Below are 16,886 nucleotides of genomic sequence, written 5' to 3' on the forward strand. Positions count from 1 at the left end.
TTTCTGCGTGAAGTTTGGGCACGGAATGTGTAAAGCACTCGTGTCTGTGGAGTTTTACTTTTGAAACACCCCTAGATAGAGACGTGACGTTCAGCCTGACACCAACGTGCAGTTGTGTGGCAACAATATGAGTCCGTGCTGTAAATATCATCCATTCATTCCGGCAGCCCTTCACCCCTTTGGCCTGATGATGTTGACGTTGTTCTGCTGTACCCCTCATTTCATTTCTGCCTCAGCACAATCTATCACTGGCAGCTGCAACGAGAGTGCAGGCGTGCCTGTGCGTATGTGACGTTGTCGGAGGTAAAAGCTCTGTGTGTCAGGGCCGTGCCACCACTGGGAGCGGCTCATCCAGCTAATATACCGCAGAGCTTGTCGCAGAAGTATTCAGACACAGAACACGTTTCGATCACCTCCAAAGTGAATCCGATTGTCTTGGAAATGAAGCTCGACTCAACAGCATGGCGTTATCTTTGATTCATCGTGACCATGAGGCGGCTTTAGAGACTGTAAGTCCGCTCTGATTGGTTTGTTTTTTTTAGCTCTATGGTACAGGACTGTGGGGCGTTGCTTCCTGTGCACAGTAATAATCCCACAGTCACAGCTGGGTGTCACCCCAGGGGTTCCATCCAGTGCGCCCACAGAGTCCTGCAAAGGTCACAGCCCGTTTGAAATGGAACCGAGAATCAGGGACGGCGAGCAAGCGTGAGGCTCCGCCCTCTCCTGGACTGAATTGTTGTTTTTGGTGTTTCACTTAACTTGAGTTCAATGAATACATAAAATGCAAGTCGAGTCAGCTATTAATTATTCAACAGGGGAAAAAGCCCTTCTTAAAGTTAAAATAACTTTTTGGTTATTGCTTTTTAGGGACGGTTCCTACTGCCGCTCTCCGGAGGAAGGTGCACGGGGGAATTTTCCGAGCAACGGCCGCCCGGCTGCTGCGTTGATGCAATTACATCAACATCCTCATAAATATGAGACAGTGGAATTAAAACGCCACTCGTGACGAATGGAAACAGCTGCACAGAGAGGACATTAAATCTTACTTCTATCTTTATAAACGCTCCTCCGTGATTCATGTTCTTTTTTTTAGGGAAGGAAAGGTCACAGAAAAGTCTTTGGCTCAACTTGATGCAGTCAGGCACCAAAATGCGACTCTGCGGAGCAAATTCAAAACGACTCTCTTAATTTGACTGTACAGGTGCCCCCGAGTGGTCTTTGACCACGGACATCGCAGAGGTGAGGACACTTTAAAACTTTCATCCACCGCCTCTCTTTAAAAATAAACAGAGTGCCCCTGATGTCCCGGGGAAAGAGCGCTACTAACGTGCAGCCATTATTGTGATTATCAAAAGGCATCTGCAACCTGGAGTGACGACGCCAGAGTCTAACCTTTCTGCTCTCAGCCATTCTCGCTCACCTTGCCAAATCTCAAGGATGCTATCGCGTCAATTAAAGCCTATCCGCGAGCCATCATATACCCAGAGGTAGTTAGACGAGCTGCCAGGGAAAAGGTCAACGTTAACAATGTTGCTGAGCTAAACAAAGACGCTGGGGGGGGGGGGGGGGGGGGTGTTTATTGGCTGACCTGATAAAACAGACGCCGCCGCTTTTTCATTGATAATACTGGAGATGTGGTTTTGCCAACTTTTCATGCTGGAAACTGCAGAGGATTATCTACCGACATCGGGCTTTTCGGGTCATGAAAGTGAGACAAAGCGCTGCGTTTTTAACTTGCCCCACCGGCAGCCGGTTCATGACCGTCGCCCCGGTGACAAACCAAGACCTCGGGAGGACAATCGTGTTTGGGAGCAGTCGGGGAGGAGATGGATTCCTCTATTCGCAGCTTGTCCCTCGCCACAGTTTGTTCCTCTCTGTATCCACCGGCTACACAAAGTTCTGGAAATGCAGCCAGAGCTGCGATGGAAACTCTCCAGGCAGGCGGAGGCTGAGAGGTGGTAACAAACTAAGCTGTGTGATGTGATTACGGGCGCCTCACAGCCCCTTGTGTAATCAGGCACTGCTGCCCACATCTAATCTTGTATGAAGAGCACCCTCCCCATCTGAGCTCACCACTCAGACAAACACACATCCACCCCACCAGAACCGTGTGCACTGCCCATCAACGAAGACCACCCCCCCCTGTAAAATTGCTTATTTTTAAAAGCCGTGCTGCATTAATGAAGGCCTTCTAGTGATTGGTAAGTCACGTGACAGCTGAAGTCTGCTATCAATGTGTGTTGAAAGTCAAATCCTGCAGGTTTGAAGAGGGTGTGTTGATGAATAATCCACAGTCAAAAATAGAGAGCTGCTCTTGTTCCTCAGAAAAGAGGTAATCGGCCAGCGCATGGAACTTGACTCTTGAAATTTAAGAACTCCTGATTGGTTTTCTAGCACAAAATCACCCGCTGCTTCGACCTTGTTGATGTTGTTTTAAGGAATACGTGCTTTGTGCTTGTGGGCATTATATTTATATATACAAGTCTCTACTTTAGCGAGTGGCTAGCAAGTGTGCTGCATTCAAGTGCATGTTTGGTTTTTCTTCTGTGGAAAACAGCAGCATCTTTCTGGAAAAGGGAAAGTCTGGTTTTGATGTGAGCTTGCTTCATCTCAGTGAGATGCTTTCATCATGACCCATATGGAGGTCTGCCGTACAAGCACACACGGAGCTAATCTGACATGGAGGAGTCTCATCTACGGAGGGACGGTGAGGGACACTTATATAGGATTTACCTAATTGCACGTGATTCCGGTGGGTCTCGATCTCTGCCATCCTGGCTTGCCGTTGCGATCGACTGCAGCTCAGTGGGAGAATGAGTTGGAGAGGAGCATCTCAGAGGCACACCGTGTCCCAGTGCATTAACGTCTTTGGGTCAACAGCAAATGAAGGTTGCTGAGCCATTGGGTGGATAATTGGAAATAAGTGGGGTTGAATCTCCAACCTGCCTCTCTTTGCACGTCTCACTTTGCACAGCTACTGGCTCTGCGTGAACATCCATGTGTGAACTTCAGCTTGGTGCTTGCAGTCATATTGGAACATGTGTCCTCTTCTGGTAATGAAGGGAAATCTAGATTAAACATCAGACTGTGATAAGTGACAGTTAATGACATTAATGACCCAGAGCTTGATTCATTACCCTCAAAAAACCCCACGGTAATCAGTGAGTGGACAGTGATGCAGGGCCTCTATATTTTGGCGACGTGTCCCTCCCTGTTGGTCAGTAATGTCTTGCCATGTCGAGTTAGCTGCCGTCTCGCTCTCATTGAGATCAATGGCGCTGTGAGAAGAGCATTTATCTTCTGATGGATTCCCCGTGATTGCAGCGGACGTGTAATGAGCTGCCGGTGGGCGTCTCCCTCTGTTTCTGTCCCCCGCCATATTTCCTCTTCATCACACGCACAAATCCGCGCCGACACCGATCCACGCGCCCCTCCGTCAGCCTCTCAGAGTGAAAAATTAGGATTTTTTATCTGTTTCAAAGCATTTCTACAAAGGAGTCTAATCTATAACAAATGGCATCTCCATTTATGGCATCCTACTTTGGTTGGGTCATACTTCAGTTTGATAGATATGAACTATTACATTGTGATGATCACAATGGAGCCATTACCTGGTTGACTGCACTCTTTGTTCAAATGAAATGAAATCCCTCGTAGGTGCAGAAACTTTGTAAGCGAGTCCAAACAGTTTAGACGTTTCTAGGTTTCTGAGACACAAGGTCGACCTTTAAACTATAAAAAGAAATTGAACTGACGTCGATGACCTCACCGGCCTCGTCGCCTCGGGAAGGTCATTCAAAGGTGCAGCGCCCCTGACCGCACACGCCCCGGTCACCGTTAGTCTTTGATGTTGACTTCCAGAATCACCCAACCTGAAGATCTCCATGCATGTTAAAGCAGTTGTAGGAGAGAGAGAGAACTCGTGGAACAGCCTTAACAATTCCAAGACAAGTGTCTCTGAAAAGCTTCCCCAAGCAGGTGCATATAAATAGGAATAAAATAGAACCCAAATGGACCCTTTTGACTCACCACTGTGGGCTGAGGATGAGCAGTAGTTAGCTACGGTGCTCCCCGAGCCCCAAATGATTCAGCAAATATGGAAGAGAGAAGCTTTTAAACATCTAAAGACCTTAAATGATCAGTAAGGCCCCTGGATGTGCCTGAACATGATGTTTGTCTTGTGTCTGAGGCTGTGGAATAGAAAATGAGGTGCGCGGGAGTATTTTACTGTAAATGGACCTCCTGGAACTGGAGTATGCTGAACTCCAGCAGGAAGAAGAGAGAACATTACTGTATATGTAAATGTGTTCACTCACTGTCTGCCCACATTCTGACTCCCATTTCTTAAACTGCTGAAATAAGCACAGTCTTTGTCTGGCGCCGGATTTCATAACAGCGTTATTGAAGTTAAAAGGGTTGCCTTTTTTCCCGATGTGGAAATTCATTAGATAAATGTCAGTGATGTGTATTTTACAAATTTATGCCGCAGGACATTACAGAGAGAAAGGAAGACAAGTAATGGGGACAAAGGGAGAGATGGAGACGCTGATTCCCTAATCTTGATGTATTATTCTACCTGGCCTTTTTTTTTTTTTTTTTTTCAATATTTTCCTAATGACTTGGATCAGTTTGAACAAAGAAGTCCAAAAAGCTTCCTGACTCAGTTTTACTGATAACAGTGTCAGCCCGTGCAGGCACTGGTGCCAACGCCGTTCTTCAGTGCCAAAGTCCAACCCAGTGTGTATTTCAGGGAGATACCAACACCTGAAATTAGGAAAGATTATTCAACAAAATGCCAAAAGGATCAGAAGGGATGCAGACCGAAAAATGTCGTGATGGATGAAATCCTTCGTAGATGACAATGAGTTGTCGGTGCGACGGCTTCAAGTGGTCAGATCTTTTTTAATGATATGGAAATGGCTGCGTCTCGCTGCCTTCATTTCCTCTCCCAGCGTGGGTGAGCGTCCTCAGACAATAAGTCATTACTGCTGGCCCCTCTCGCTCACGCAGCAGGACCGCGATCCATTCCCCTGGAGGACTGGATGCTGATACCGGAGGGCGGCACGGCGGCGGGAACGTGGCGTGTGTTCATGAGGGTGGAAGTGCGAAGGGGTGGCAGCAGACTTCTTTATAGAAGATGGAATTCTTTTGTTTAGCAACCGTGATGTAGCGCTAATGGGTTCTGCTCTCCTCCCAACAGTTTGCTATTTCTGCGGCCGCTGTTTTCAAAGGCATTAATTGGCCAAAGTCATCGGAGGTAATGAGGGCCCCGTGGGCCTGTGCCTTGGCAACCTGATTACTGCGTGTTCCGCGCACATCAGTTAGGGTTGAGGACCGTGGCACCGAAGTTAACTGGCGTAACATGTGCCATTAAAATGACACATTTGGGGGTTTTTTCTGTCAAATGTGCTGACAAATGAGGCTGGCTGACATCAGAAGCATCAGATAAGCTAAACATCAGCACGGCAACATTGACACTATGCGCTGATATGAGCATTTAGCGGAAAAGATCGGGGTTATCTTTACATAGACTGTTGTGCTGAGTGTTCTGCTCTCTCTCTCTCTCTCTCTGTCTCTCTCTCTCTCCCTAAATAGCTTGGGGTCTATTTCAGTTCCGCCGGAGATACTTGTGACAGAAAAGAAAAACGCATGCCATTGAATCAGGGAGCCAAACAATAAAAGCCAATTTTCTCCTCTAAGTCTACACATTGAAAGGTCGCCCAGCAATATGCTCTTTTTTGCCCCCGACGCTGTTCACATCTCTAATATAATTGCCTCTGGCGTACTGTACTTAACAACATCATCGACATGCAGCCGGACTCGTGTTCCTTTTGTAGGTGGGTAATCGAATCAGCGCATCTTGACGGATTACCGCGGTATGGACAAAGAATACAGATATCTTTCAAATCAAAGCACCGGGGGGGAGGGAAAGTTGCCCTGTGGCTGTGTCTGTGACAGCGCCTTACAAAGCGCAATAATAAAGTCTTCCACAGAGAGAGTGACTGTGCTGCTGTCTGGATCTAGGACAGTCACACTGCTGGCACAAAGTGGGACTCAGATCGGCGGTGTTGGGAGTTGAACACAATGGCATTTTCCAGGCAGCCACCGGTAATCAGGAACGGGACACGTGTTGCACCGAGGGGACCCTCCTCCCGTTATTGCCATCTCTCTTCATTTGCCGCTGCAGGCGCAGCTGAAAGTCACAGCTACGGTGCAGGTAATGAGTCGTGATGGGTCTGCGAAGAGGGCTGGGCGTCCTCGTTCTCCAAACTTCTTCATAATAGGGAAAGGAAAATTGATCAGTGGGGCCTGGAGAGGGTTTCTGTTCTGCCAGGATATGAGGAGAAATTAAGGGGGTTGAGGTTGAGCCAGAGAGAGAGTTCAGCCTGTGGGCTGAGCGTTCCCATCCGGCCTCTATCGTCTCTGCTCTCCATGACCCTGACACTCCACCCTCTGGTTAGAGCGCCCTATCTGGAACTCATCCAACCTCATAGCAAGAACTTCCAGTCTGACCTTTCAATGGAGAGTTTGTACTTTCTCTCCAGTTTCCTCCCTCAGTCCAAAAGCACAAACTTTAGGAGACTCCAGCAAAAATTCACGTTCCAACAAACAACTTTACAGTCGATAAAGGTCAAATCAAGTTTTCTCCTCAATGTGCTGTCAAAGTTTTAGTGTTCGCACAGGAGCTACTTAAATCGTTAGATTTAATGTCAGACAACTGGAATGTATAACACTAATTTCGTTCGGAAAAGTCCTCTAAAAAGTAATATTTCAAACTCAAAGTAAACATGAGAAAGTAGTTTGACCCTCTGTAGTTTGGTAAATACACGCTCTGATCCCCATATTAGAGAATAATTAGGCAAACATTTATGTGCAGCAACGTTTCACTTTAAAAGTCAAATACTCATCAATCTCCCTCTGTCTCGCTGTCCCCGTCTCTCTCATGTCTTTCTCTCACCGTTTCTCTCTCCATCTTGTCTATCTTTCTCTATGTGTCTCTCTGTCCATCTTGTCTGTCTGTCTCTCTTGCCCCATTAATAGAAGAGCTATATTATGATTCTGACAGCTTTAACAGCTTCATTAAAGCTGTCAGATGTCTGGTCCAAACATATCAGGCGAGATAAACGATGGACTTTTAAAACTTCCATATCATAAACTATGCATAAATAACACCATTAGGGCAGAATTCTAATGTATATATTTTATTTTTGCTGTGTTTCTTTACTCAATCAAATGACTCAACTGTCAAAATCTCGCCATTCTTTTTTACCTTTCCGTGGTTTTGTCTTCCCTGACCTGCTGTTCATCCGGCTCTTCTCCCTCTGAACTTTGCATCAAAAGTAAGATTAATGACGTGCGCATCACGGGTGAGTGCCCACTGACGACATGTCAGCTGTGGGCCGCCTGAGGAGTAAACAGTTTGTTTGGAGTAAACAGTCTCATGCTTTACATCTGTGTCATACGTCTGTGGTCAAAGCCAAGCTTTTTATATTATTATAGCTAAATTCAAGAGGAAATTCCTGGTGCTGTCATAGTGCAGCATGGCTGGCTTCCTCTGGTCATGCACAGTCTCACTGCGTGCAGGGACATTTTTTACAGTACTGCCTGCTGAAATGCCCTCTCAGTGGGAGCCTGGCCCTTCCTCTGATCTGCCTGAAACTGCCTCCAGCAGGACAAATGTCACGCTTAAACTGTGCCCACTGTCTGTTTCTTTTACTAAAATCATTCTGACCTGCTTATATTCCAATATCCTGTCCCAATATTTCCCATTTTCCAGTAAGGAAATTAAAAAATTGTCTTTGAGGCGCAGGTGTGGTGTTGAAAAAACCACAGCCCAGCAGTAAATATCATTACTCTAAGCTGACAGAGTGCACAGACAAGCAGATCCAGGAATTGCTGAACTATTATTTCACTAGTTTGCTACTTCTTTCATTAGCTCACATAAAACTGTTTTTTTTGGCTGTTGGTCTGTAGCTTCATCACTTACATCATCCTGCCTTCTGGTTATTTTGGAAAACAAACACACGAATAAATCATTGTGAATTCATTAAATTAGGGAAAGTGAAAGCTATTTTGAGTGTCCCTGAGAGAAACAGTTCAGTTTTCTTGTTATCATATTTTTAAGGAAAAAGATTATTTCTTTGTATTCATTTACCAACAGAATTAAAGAAATTCAATAATCCATCCGAATGAAAATTCAGCATTACAAAGCAGCTGAATCTATTTAAACTGAACTTCAATATTTTTTTTCTATAACGTCACTGTGATAAATAACATTTACGTTACACTTGAAACACATCATTCCACTCCAAAGGCCACCTTTGATGCCTCAGTACATATTTCTTATGAGTTTATGACCAGCAAGCAAACCCCTAAACTCTCTCTCACACACACACACACACACACACACACACACACACACACACACACCACACACACACACACACACCTTTCACACTCCAGTGAGGCTGCGGGTCAAAAGGTCATGTTACTGAACATCAAATTGTTTAAGTCAACTTTGTTTATGGAGCACCAATAAAAAGAAATTACTTCAGGAGAGGAGAGGAGAGGAGAGGAGAGGAGAGGAGAGGAGAGGAGAGGAGAGGAGAGGAGAGGAGAGGAGAGGAGAGGAGAGCAGGGGAGAGGAGAGGAGAGAGAGAGGAGAGGAGAGGAGAGGAGAGGAGAGGAGAGGAGAGGAGAGGAGAGGAGAGAGAGGAGAGGAGAGGAGAGGAGAGAGAGGAGAGGAGAGGAGAGGAGAGGAGAGGAGAGGAGGCCCTGTGAGATGATTTCCATCGCTCCTGCTGATAATATACTGACGGTGGATCATGTTAAGATGAAGGGTGCCCAGTGTTTCTGGAGGTGCGTGGCATCTTTACAGAAGCTCTGATCTAAGCCTTCGATGGGGCGAGACGCACGCTTCAGTGGTGGGAGGTTAAAACATTACTGTCTCACCATCATCATCATCATCATCATCATCATCATCATCATCATCATCATCATCATCACCAGCCCCACAGAGACGCGTCCTCTAGCTGTAACACCAGCTGCATTATTTTGAGTAAATATTAAATTGATTGTGGCAGGTACGTTGTGATATTCACGTATTCAAAAAGGCAGCATTAATACATATTTATTAACATATATAATTATGATTATCTTCCTATTTCATGCTCCGCAAGGAATACACCCACACATGATCTTCTTACCTCTATATTAATGATTTGTGTCACACCATATTGCAAGTTTTCATACACTGGAAGATTACAGGTAAAGCAGGAAGGTCTTTTTTCCAGCTGTGCACACATGGAAACAGAAATTCTATGATCGTTCTGGTCAAATATTTTTTAAGATGATGGAAAGCTGGACCCCGAAAATAAGCTAATTTGCGTCGTCTAGCTGTTCCACTAATGCAAACTCCTCCTCAACTGTGTCCAGTTCAGTGTTTTTGTGCACTTGGATGCAGCGCGAGTCCATGAATCACATGAATGATTAAAACAGCCCCTGGTGTACGGTGTCGTTAGTTTGTGCAGGCTGATCAGTGTTCAGCCTAAGTTGAAACTGACATGCTTTTTACATGCTCTGTGATCCAGCGTTAATGTTTCATGAGCAGCAGCCTGTGTTTCACGTTCACGTTTCAGCCGCAGGGATTACACTCAGGCTTCCTCTGGGTATCGTGTTGTAGTCCGACAGCCAGCTGTTTGCTTTTTTTTCTTTGTTAATGACGAATGTCATTTCTTTCTTTGTACGTGTGTGTGTGTTCTTGTTACAAAGTGAGGACCAGAATATACTTTTCACTAGCAAAGTGAGGACATTGTGGTGGGGACGGGTGACATCCTTTAGTTTAAAACTGTCTAAAATGATAGTGATAGTGAGTTATGAAGGCATCTCTTGGGGCAAACAGTGATTGCAACATTAAAGTAATTACATTCTCCTGATCACAGCATTGATTTTATTCTTTGAAATTCACTTTGTCATTTTTCATTTTTAGCTGGGCATCATTAGTTTGCGTTGTAGAGCGCGTTGTTCAATAGCATCTTAAAAGGAAACATCGATTTGTGAGAGTGTGCCTGGTCAAATATGAAATAACCAATCAATGTGTCACTGCCAGGAGTCACAGAACAACACTGTGCCCTCAACGGCCCATTTTTGTGTCTGAATGGAAGTCGGAGGGCAGAGAGTCTCAATGACCTTGGATCGTGTGAAAATTTGTGGTTGTCCAGCAGGTTTAGAAGCAGCAGGAGTCGTTTAGAAGTAAATACACACATTTGGCCGGTCTCGGGGACTGATAACATTTATTTGAGTGTTGCCGATCCAGACTTCATGCGTCTGTTCTCCTGTGGCTCACACACACAACACAAAACTTTGAAAACAACTTGAGCTGTCATTGAGTCTTATTTTTAGACACTTAACTGCGGTGCATCTTGTCTTGGACGTAGATTATTCCTGGGTTGCGCTTAGAAACATTTTGAACAAATGATTTCACGCTGACAGTAAAGCACAGTGGAGTTACTTATGCAATGGCTACATTCTCTCTTTGATAGACACTGAGGATTAGTTAATATTGTTGCCTCAAATTAGGGCTTTTATCGCCAGGCAACATTGTGCGGTAAGAACGGAGGATGTAAATTTGCTTGTGTTCTGCATTTTTTAGCATAACTAAGTTGATTTGAGCCACAGTGGAGGTGAACTGGAGCAAACACAGGCTAAAGTTTGCAGCAGATGAGTTGATAAAGTTATTTGTCGATTTGTCAAGTTAGAGATTAAAAAACTTTTGGGTTCTTTATTTTTTTGCAGTGTGTGAAATGTCACAGTCCCTAAAGACCCCCCCTCCCAATAGCAGCTTTCCGAGAGGCGACAATAGCTCCGCGCCCTCTTATCTTCGGTTCAGAGCCTCCTATTCTGTAAACGTGCTCAGCCACAATTGCGTCTTGAGTCACTGAGTTCACACCGATCCTTTTCACTCATTTTCACTTTTTATTTGATTCCTGTGTAGGTAAACTTTAAATTCCTCTTGCATCAATAAGTGTCTTGAATATTTATCATATTTTATGCCACAACATTACAACATTGACTTAATTATTCGTATAAATATTCATTTGTTTGCTTTTTTCTCAGTTGATTTCCAGTAGTTTTAGCGCGACATTTGTGCTGATAACCTACAAATGAGCTGTTCATAGAGGGACAAAAACTTTTCCAACAGTTTTTCACTGATCTTTTTTCCCCTTCCTTCTTAGCGTTGACCAACTCACCAAATCTACGCATGCACAGGCTCATAGTGACGGAGGAATAATGCTTTTCCAAAACATTTCACTAAATTCTGTCATCGACTGCGACTTATTTTCCTGGCTGTGAAAGCAGCAGGCAGTACTTTCCGCTGCTCCATGTCCCTGCGGTACTGCCCGGTAGCTCTGCGAGGTGCTTGTTAATGGTGTGAGCTCAGAGGTGGCTCCGTGCGTGTCAGGCCCATAATAAGCTGGCACACGCCGGACTGTCTGATGTGTCTGCTCTGATTTTATACAAGCCGTATTTTCTCAGCCCTCTGATCAGTCTCGTGGACAGATTTCTGCCAACATTACACGTATAATCAGGAATTACAGACCTCTGCCCCTCACCTCTGTTGTGGTGAAGCGCTGCAGCGGCAGAAAGGCGTCTGTTGTGTCTAAATTATGTTTGCATTCAGTAATGGAAAGCAGCTGCACCGCAGTGGGCGTCGGTAAAGATGTAAAGGTTCTATATGAGCAAAGCATTTTCATTGATCTCAAGCTTCAACAGATGCGGTGAAATAAGCTGAACAAGGCTCAGATGTGAGGAGAGTGACGCACTTGCAGGATATATAGATGCTGGAAAAAGAACCCCCACTGTCATGGAGACGGAGTGGTGGCAGAACAAGAGCGAGAGGCTGCTTCAGACCGGCAAACGCGCTGGATCCACCGTGGGCAGACACAGGAAGAAGAAGGGAGGCCTGGAAGTCAGAGTGCAGAGGCCAAAGATGGAGCGTAACATAGGAAGCGAGGTGTAGAATATGCAGTGATGCCCCGAGGCAATCAAGCATAACAGGCTGAGATGCAAGCTGAGAGACAGATTGAGAGGCAGAAGTGATGAGAATACAGGAACATCACTGCCAAGTTTGTAGTACAAAGTCCTGGTGAGAGGCACCATCCAGTGGGATTTGAAACTGAGCTACCTGCTAGAAGAAGGCAGCTTTGGCCATTTGTTATGAGATATATATCAGATAGAAGGAGATGATCAACAAAGTGGTCATGATATTAAAACAACTAGAAAAATAACTCTGGTTAATTGATCCACCTAATGAAAGGTTCAACCAGAGGAACACACACATCATTCTACGGGAATATATATTTTCCTTACGATCCGTGAGCTGTAAGGGGCCCTCTCCTCAACTCCGAATGGTTGGTTCTAAAACCATAAAGTATTTGCAGAAGGGCTGATGCACTGCAGAGGCCCAGCATGGCTGCCGGTAGTTAAATGCCACCAGCACAAAAATGTTGCCATGGGGTGGCTTTCAGCAAATATCCTGAAACCCTTTTGTTGACAGAGGGATTTAGAGATCACCAAAGCTTAAATCCTTACCGACGTGTCTGTCTGAGTACTGTGAGAGCCATTCCAGACAGGCATGTCACTTTAGCGCAGCTCACCGGCTAAGCCACGCTATCCAACCAGTCTGTTAGTGAAAAATTAAATAAACTCACTCTAATCTGGTGCTCCCTTTTTCTCAGCTGAAAAGTCTCAGGATACGAGGCAGTTCGGAGATAAATTGCCTTTGGCGCTAACGCTGGTCATGATCTGGCTCAGCCCTCATCAATAAGGAAATCTCCCTTCTGTGACGTGCCACCGCGAGGCTGTGATGGCCCAAATGGTCCCCAGACCACAGCACGCCGTGCTCTCTCCCGATGGAAAGAGCAGAGGAAATGTCACTCCTCAACGCTGCTTCAGACGGAACGGCAGCAATGAAACGGCGGTAACATTTACAGGTATTACGTGAGCTTATCACGGGTGTTAGCGAAGATGGAAGTCAGTCACTGACATTAATATGTCTGAGATTGGGATCATTTAATATGCCGAGTGTTTCCCTGCGTGTGGCTGCGGAGGCTCCGACCTTCAGAAATAATCCGAGCCCGTTTGTGTGTCTTAATAAAATGGAAAATCTCTACTTAGAAGGGGTTTCTCCCAGCAGACTATTGTATTGATTGAATGATATTTGACCTGGAGTGGAAAAATCTTTTACCAGCTATCTCATGAACCAAAGTTCCAAGAGAACAACCTTCATTTGTGTCCCCAAATGAGTGATACCGTGGCTGGAAGGGCCCCATTATCATCATTGCATTTAAAGAGTTTTGCTTTTTGTAACTGACATTATTGTGAAATTGAAGCATTTTCAAGTTGTGCCAAGAGGGGCCATCTGCTCACTTAAAGTAACAAACCAGTTTCAGGTCCCATTCCCACTGGTAATTGCACTTGTGCTCCCTTTTTCAGCAATTAGCGGCTGTAACCTCAGAGCAGTCCTGCTGGCAGATGAGTCCCAAGGAGGCTTGAGTGAAGCGCCGCTCCTGAAGGGGCGCAAAGTTCTCGTTACCCATTCAGCTCTCCCACTCTGAGCGACCGCCCTGTTTTAGTCACCGTGCACTAGCGCAAGGCTGCAACCTGTGCTTGGCTTTCCCTCTGCTGTTGTTGCTGTGAACATCTGAAGCCAAAAGCAAATCATGCACAAGGTTAGAGGCCGGCCTGCTGCCTGGAGGACTGAGAAACGCACCAGATAATATGCTGTGTGGCACGGTTTGAGCGTGCTGTGAACATGAGCGTTCCACATGCACAGCAACATTTTAACATATTAACATTTTAATGCATTTGAGACCAGATAAACAAATATCCAATCTTCTTTTCATAGAATGACCTTTTAAAGTTGTTTTTTTTATTATTTGACTGTGAAAGACTTGTTGAAGTGGTATTTCTAAAAGCACTTTATTGGACTGTGATCCATGTAGAAATATCACGCTGTACAAATTCAATTTCACTGTTTAACAGCACAGTGATTGTTTGGCTGCGTGGTTGATCAGAAGTATTAGTACTGGTAGGAGGAGGAATAGGAAAAGTAGTAGAAAAAGAATAATTAACAAAACTAGTAGTGGTAGAAAGAATAGTAGTATTAGTGCTAGTGGTGTTAGTAGTAGACTAATAAGCAACAGAATAAAGTAGGAGTAGTAGGAGTATAATTACATCAGTATTAGAAAGAAAAGTCATTATTGCACTGGGGCTAACCTGAAGATGTCCGAGGACAGGGACAAAGTTCCTCTGAAGCTGTTCTGGTTTTACTACTTCACTGTAGGAAGGGACTGAGCAGCCAAAGAAGAAAACCTTTCCCGTAAATGTATCAGATGCGAGTGATAAAGTGTGGCCGTAAATGGATTGATTTTTGGTTTTCTTGCCTCATGATAGACAGAAACATTTAGTTTTCTGCCACCAACAGTACACTCTTGATTTGATTAACAATGTGCATAATGCTCCAGACAGCCGCTGCAAATAGCTTACTTTACGATTTTATCTCCCAGAACAGCCCCACGTTGGCCTGAACTTTAGTAGCAAATCTTGTGCAGGGAACAATCTGTCTTTAATGGTCTCTAAAAATATTTTTATTTCAACCTAAAATTGTGCTCTCGTCAAACCACTTAGGCAGAGGTTCATCAGAGAGCAACCAAAAATGCAGCTCAGTCAAAAACAATCCTATAAAAAACCCTTTCCGGTGCTGTTGGCTCCCTCAATTTCTGGGCATACGGTACAGAGGGAACACTTAGCTTCTGAATTAGTGTCGTATTCTAGTCAGTTCGTACAGTAGTCTTTCTGAATCGTGTCCTTCGGGCTGCAACCATGGCCGCGTTTACACCCGGATGAAGTTTGGCGCTTCATCAGATGCCTCGGTGCCAGGGACGAATATTTAAACATTATCGTTTACAAAAAAGAAAAAACTGTGTAAGAATGTGTTAATAGGATGCAACTAAAAGGCTTCAGGTTGGGTTTAAGCGCCGTCTGATCAGGCAGCTTCCCCAGTCCACAGACGTGGAGGTGTGTGATGAGAAGCCCCCTGAACAGCAAATTTAATTCCATTATGATGAGCTCGGCACGGGCGGGGGGGGACACGAGGCTGTGGATGAAATGTGGAGTGTCAGAGAGAAACCAGTGGCTTCCTCTGGACTCTACCATAAAGTCAAGGGAAAATGATGACTGTAGTCTTGTATAATCAATCTCTACCAATCTCTGGCAGGCTGCTGGATACTCCCCCCCCCCATCCCCCCCCTGCCCCTCCTGCAGATTTGAGTGCAGTTTTCTCAAATGTCAACTTGTAGCCCATAGTAGCATTCACATGATGTGTGTTCATCAGATCAGAGCAAACTGTACTTGATTAAACCATTCATTGTGACCAGTCGCTCAAGGCACAATGGTTTTATATCACTTATGTGATCCCAAGAAGCCTAAGAGCATTAAATAAACGAGAAAGCTGATTGATTTTAGGGCAGTCGTGTATCAACGTTCATCTGTCATCTACTGTGTGATTGCTGTACTACGGGAAAAAATGATTTGTGCATAAAGCTACACATCATAGTTTGCCATAAGTATTAGATTTCCGTGCTGTGGACAACCATACTCATCACTGTCAACAATCAATCCTCCGCATTGTTCCGTGAACCGCTCTTCATTACCATAGTCTTGTGGGAACGGCATCACTCGGTGTAATGTCATCCAAGACGACCAATCACAGTGTTTGAGAGATGAAGTCTTTTCTGCAGGATGCCCTGGGCGAGGGTGGGGGCAGGGTGGGGGCTGGGGGTTAAACAGCACTGAGTTGTCCAACTGTCCTGACGCAATGATTTCACTGTTGTAGGGGAAAGACTCTAGGGCTGCAGATAAGACTGTTGCCATGGTCCTGAAGGAGATACCAAGTAAGGCGTCATCAGAAGGGAAGCCCCTCCTCACGGTGACTACCAAGGTGGGAAGAACTACTTTAGAAACCATCCCTTCAGCCCTCCTCCCCGTCCCCTGTGTTGGCCCTTCTGAGCAACAACAAAGTTTGGAGTGTCTCTTAACTGACCTCTGCTGTCTGACTGCTCATTCAAGCTTTACGTTGTCGTCTCTGTGATTCAGCTGCTCTATGGGGTATAAAACCACATTATCTGCTCTACATTGACTCCACTGCAAATACTGGCTGACTTTTTGGAATTAGCCTTCAAAAAGAACATTACCAATTAGGATTTTTGTGGCCGAGCACCGATTAGTGAGTTTAAATAAACAATGATGATCCGATCACGTGAGGGAGCAATAGGTCTATTTAAAGAAGTTGTCTATTCACTGTATACACTTGTGTTTACCGAGTGTCCAAAATGTATATTCTTAAAACTTTTTTGCCAGTATTTGATCATTTTTGCCCCAAACTGCCCTAGATGAAAAGGTCAAATATCAATGACCTCATTCAACACTGGACAGACAGAAGTTCAATCAGGACCAACCAAAGTAGCTTGAGACAGCAATAAAATGAATTTATTCTAATTAAATTACGTTTCTGTAATAAGTATAATACAAATTCAACACCGATGGTGATGTCATTCATCAGGAAATTAAGACACTTTAGCCGATCAGCTCGAAGGGGAACCTAAATTACACCACCTTTATATGGACGATGAACCAGAGGGTGAACATTTAACGTTTACTTTCTCCTTATTTAGGTCAGAAAAAAAAACTCCCACAGGAACTTTTTACACCTCATAAGCAGCTCAACCTAAATGCGACGCCACCCAGCGTGGCGTCGAGCTATCGACCGAGCTCCCCGTGTTGGAACTACTGCTGAGCTTTCCACTTCTCCTGCGCTCCTTCTGGCT

The 16,886-nt window shown here is 44.9% G+C and overlaps 1 protein-coding gene across 5 annotated transcripts in view; it reads left to right on the forward strand.

The window, feature by feature from the left end:
* Positions 1-16,886, forward strand: part of pex5la (peroxisomal biogenesis factor 5-like a) — a 48,601-nt gene that overhangs the window by 6,161 nt on the left and 25,554 nt on the right. For 3 of the 5 annotated variants that reach the window (XM_057037240.1, XM_057037242.1, XM_057037241.1), the window contains exon 2: positions 15,896-16,000. The exons of 1 other annotated variant lie outside the window; for it this stretch is intronic. In XM_057037240.1, the coding sequence (XP_056893220.1) occupies positions 15,896-16,000 (105 nt within the window). Of the gene's footprint in view, positions 1-12,737; positions 12,993-15,895; positions 16,001-16,886 lie in introns of all 5 variants that reach the window. One more of the 5 variants, XM_057037244.1, reaches the window with a different exon arrangement.

Source organism: Takifugu flavidus, chromosome 7 (assembly GCF_003711565.1).
Source record: "Takifugu flavidus isolate HTHZ2018 chromosome 7, ASM371156v2, whole genome shotgun sequence".
Lineage (NCBI taxonomy): Eukaryota > Metazoa > Chordata > Actinopteri > Tetraodontiformes > Tetraodontidae > Takifugu > Takifugu flavidus.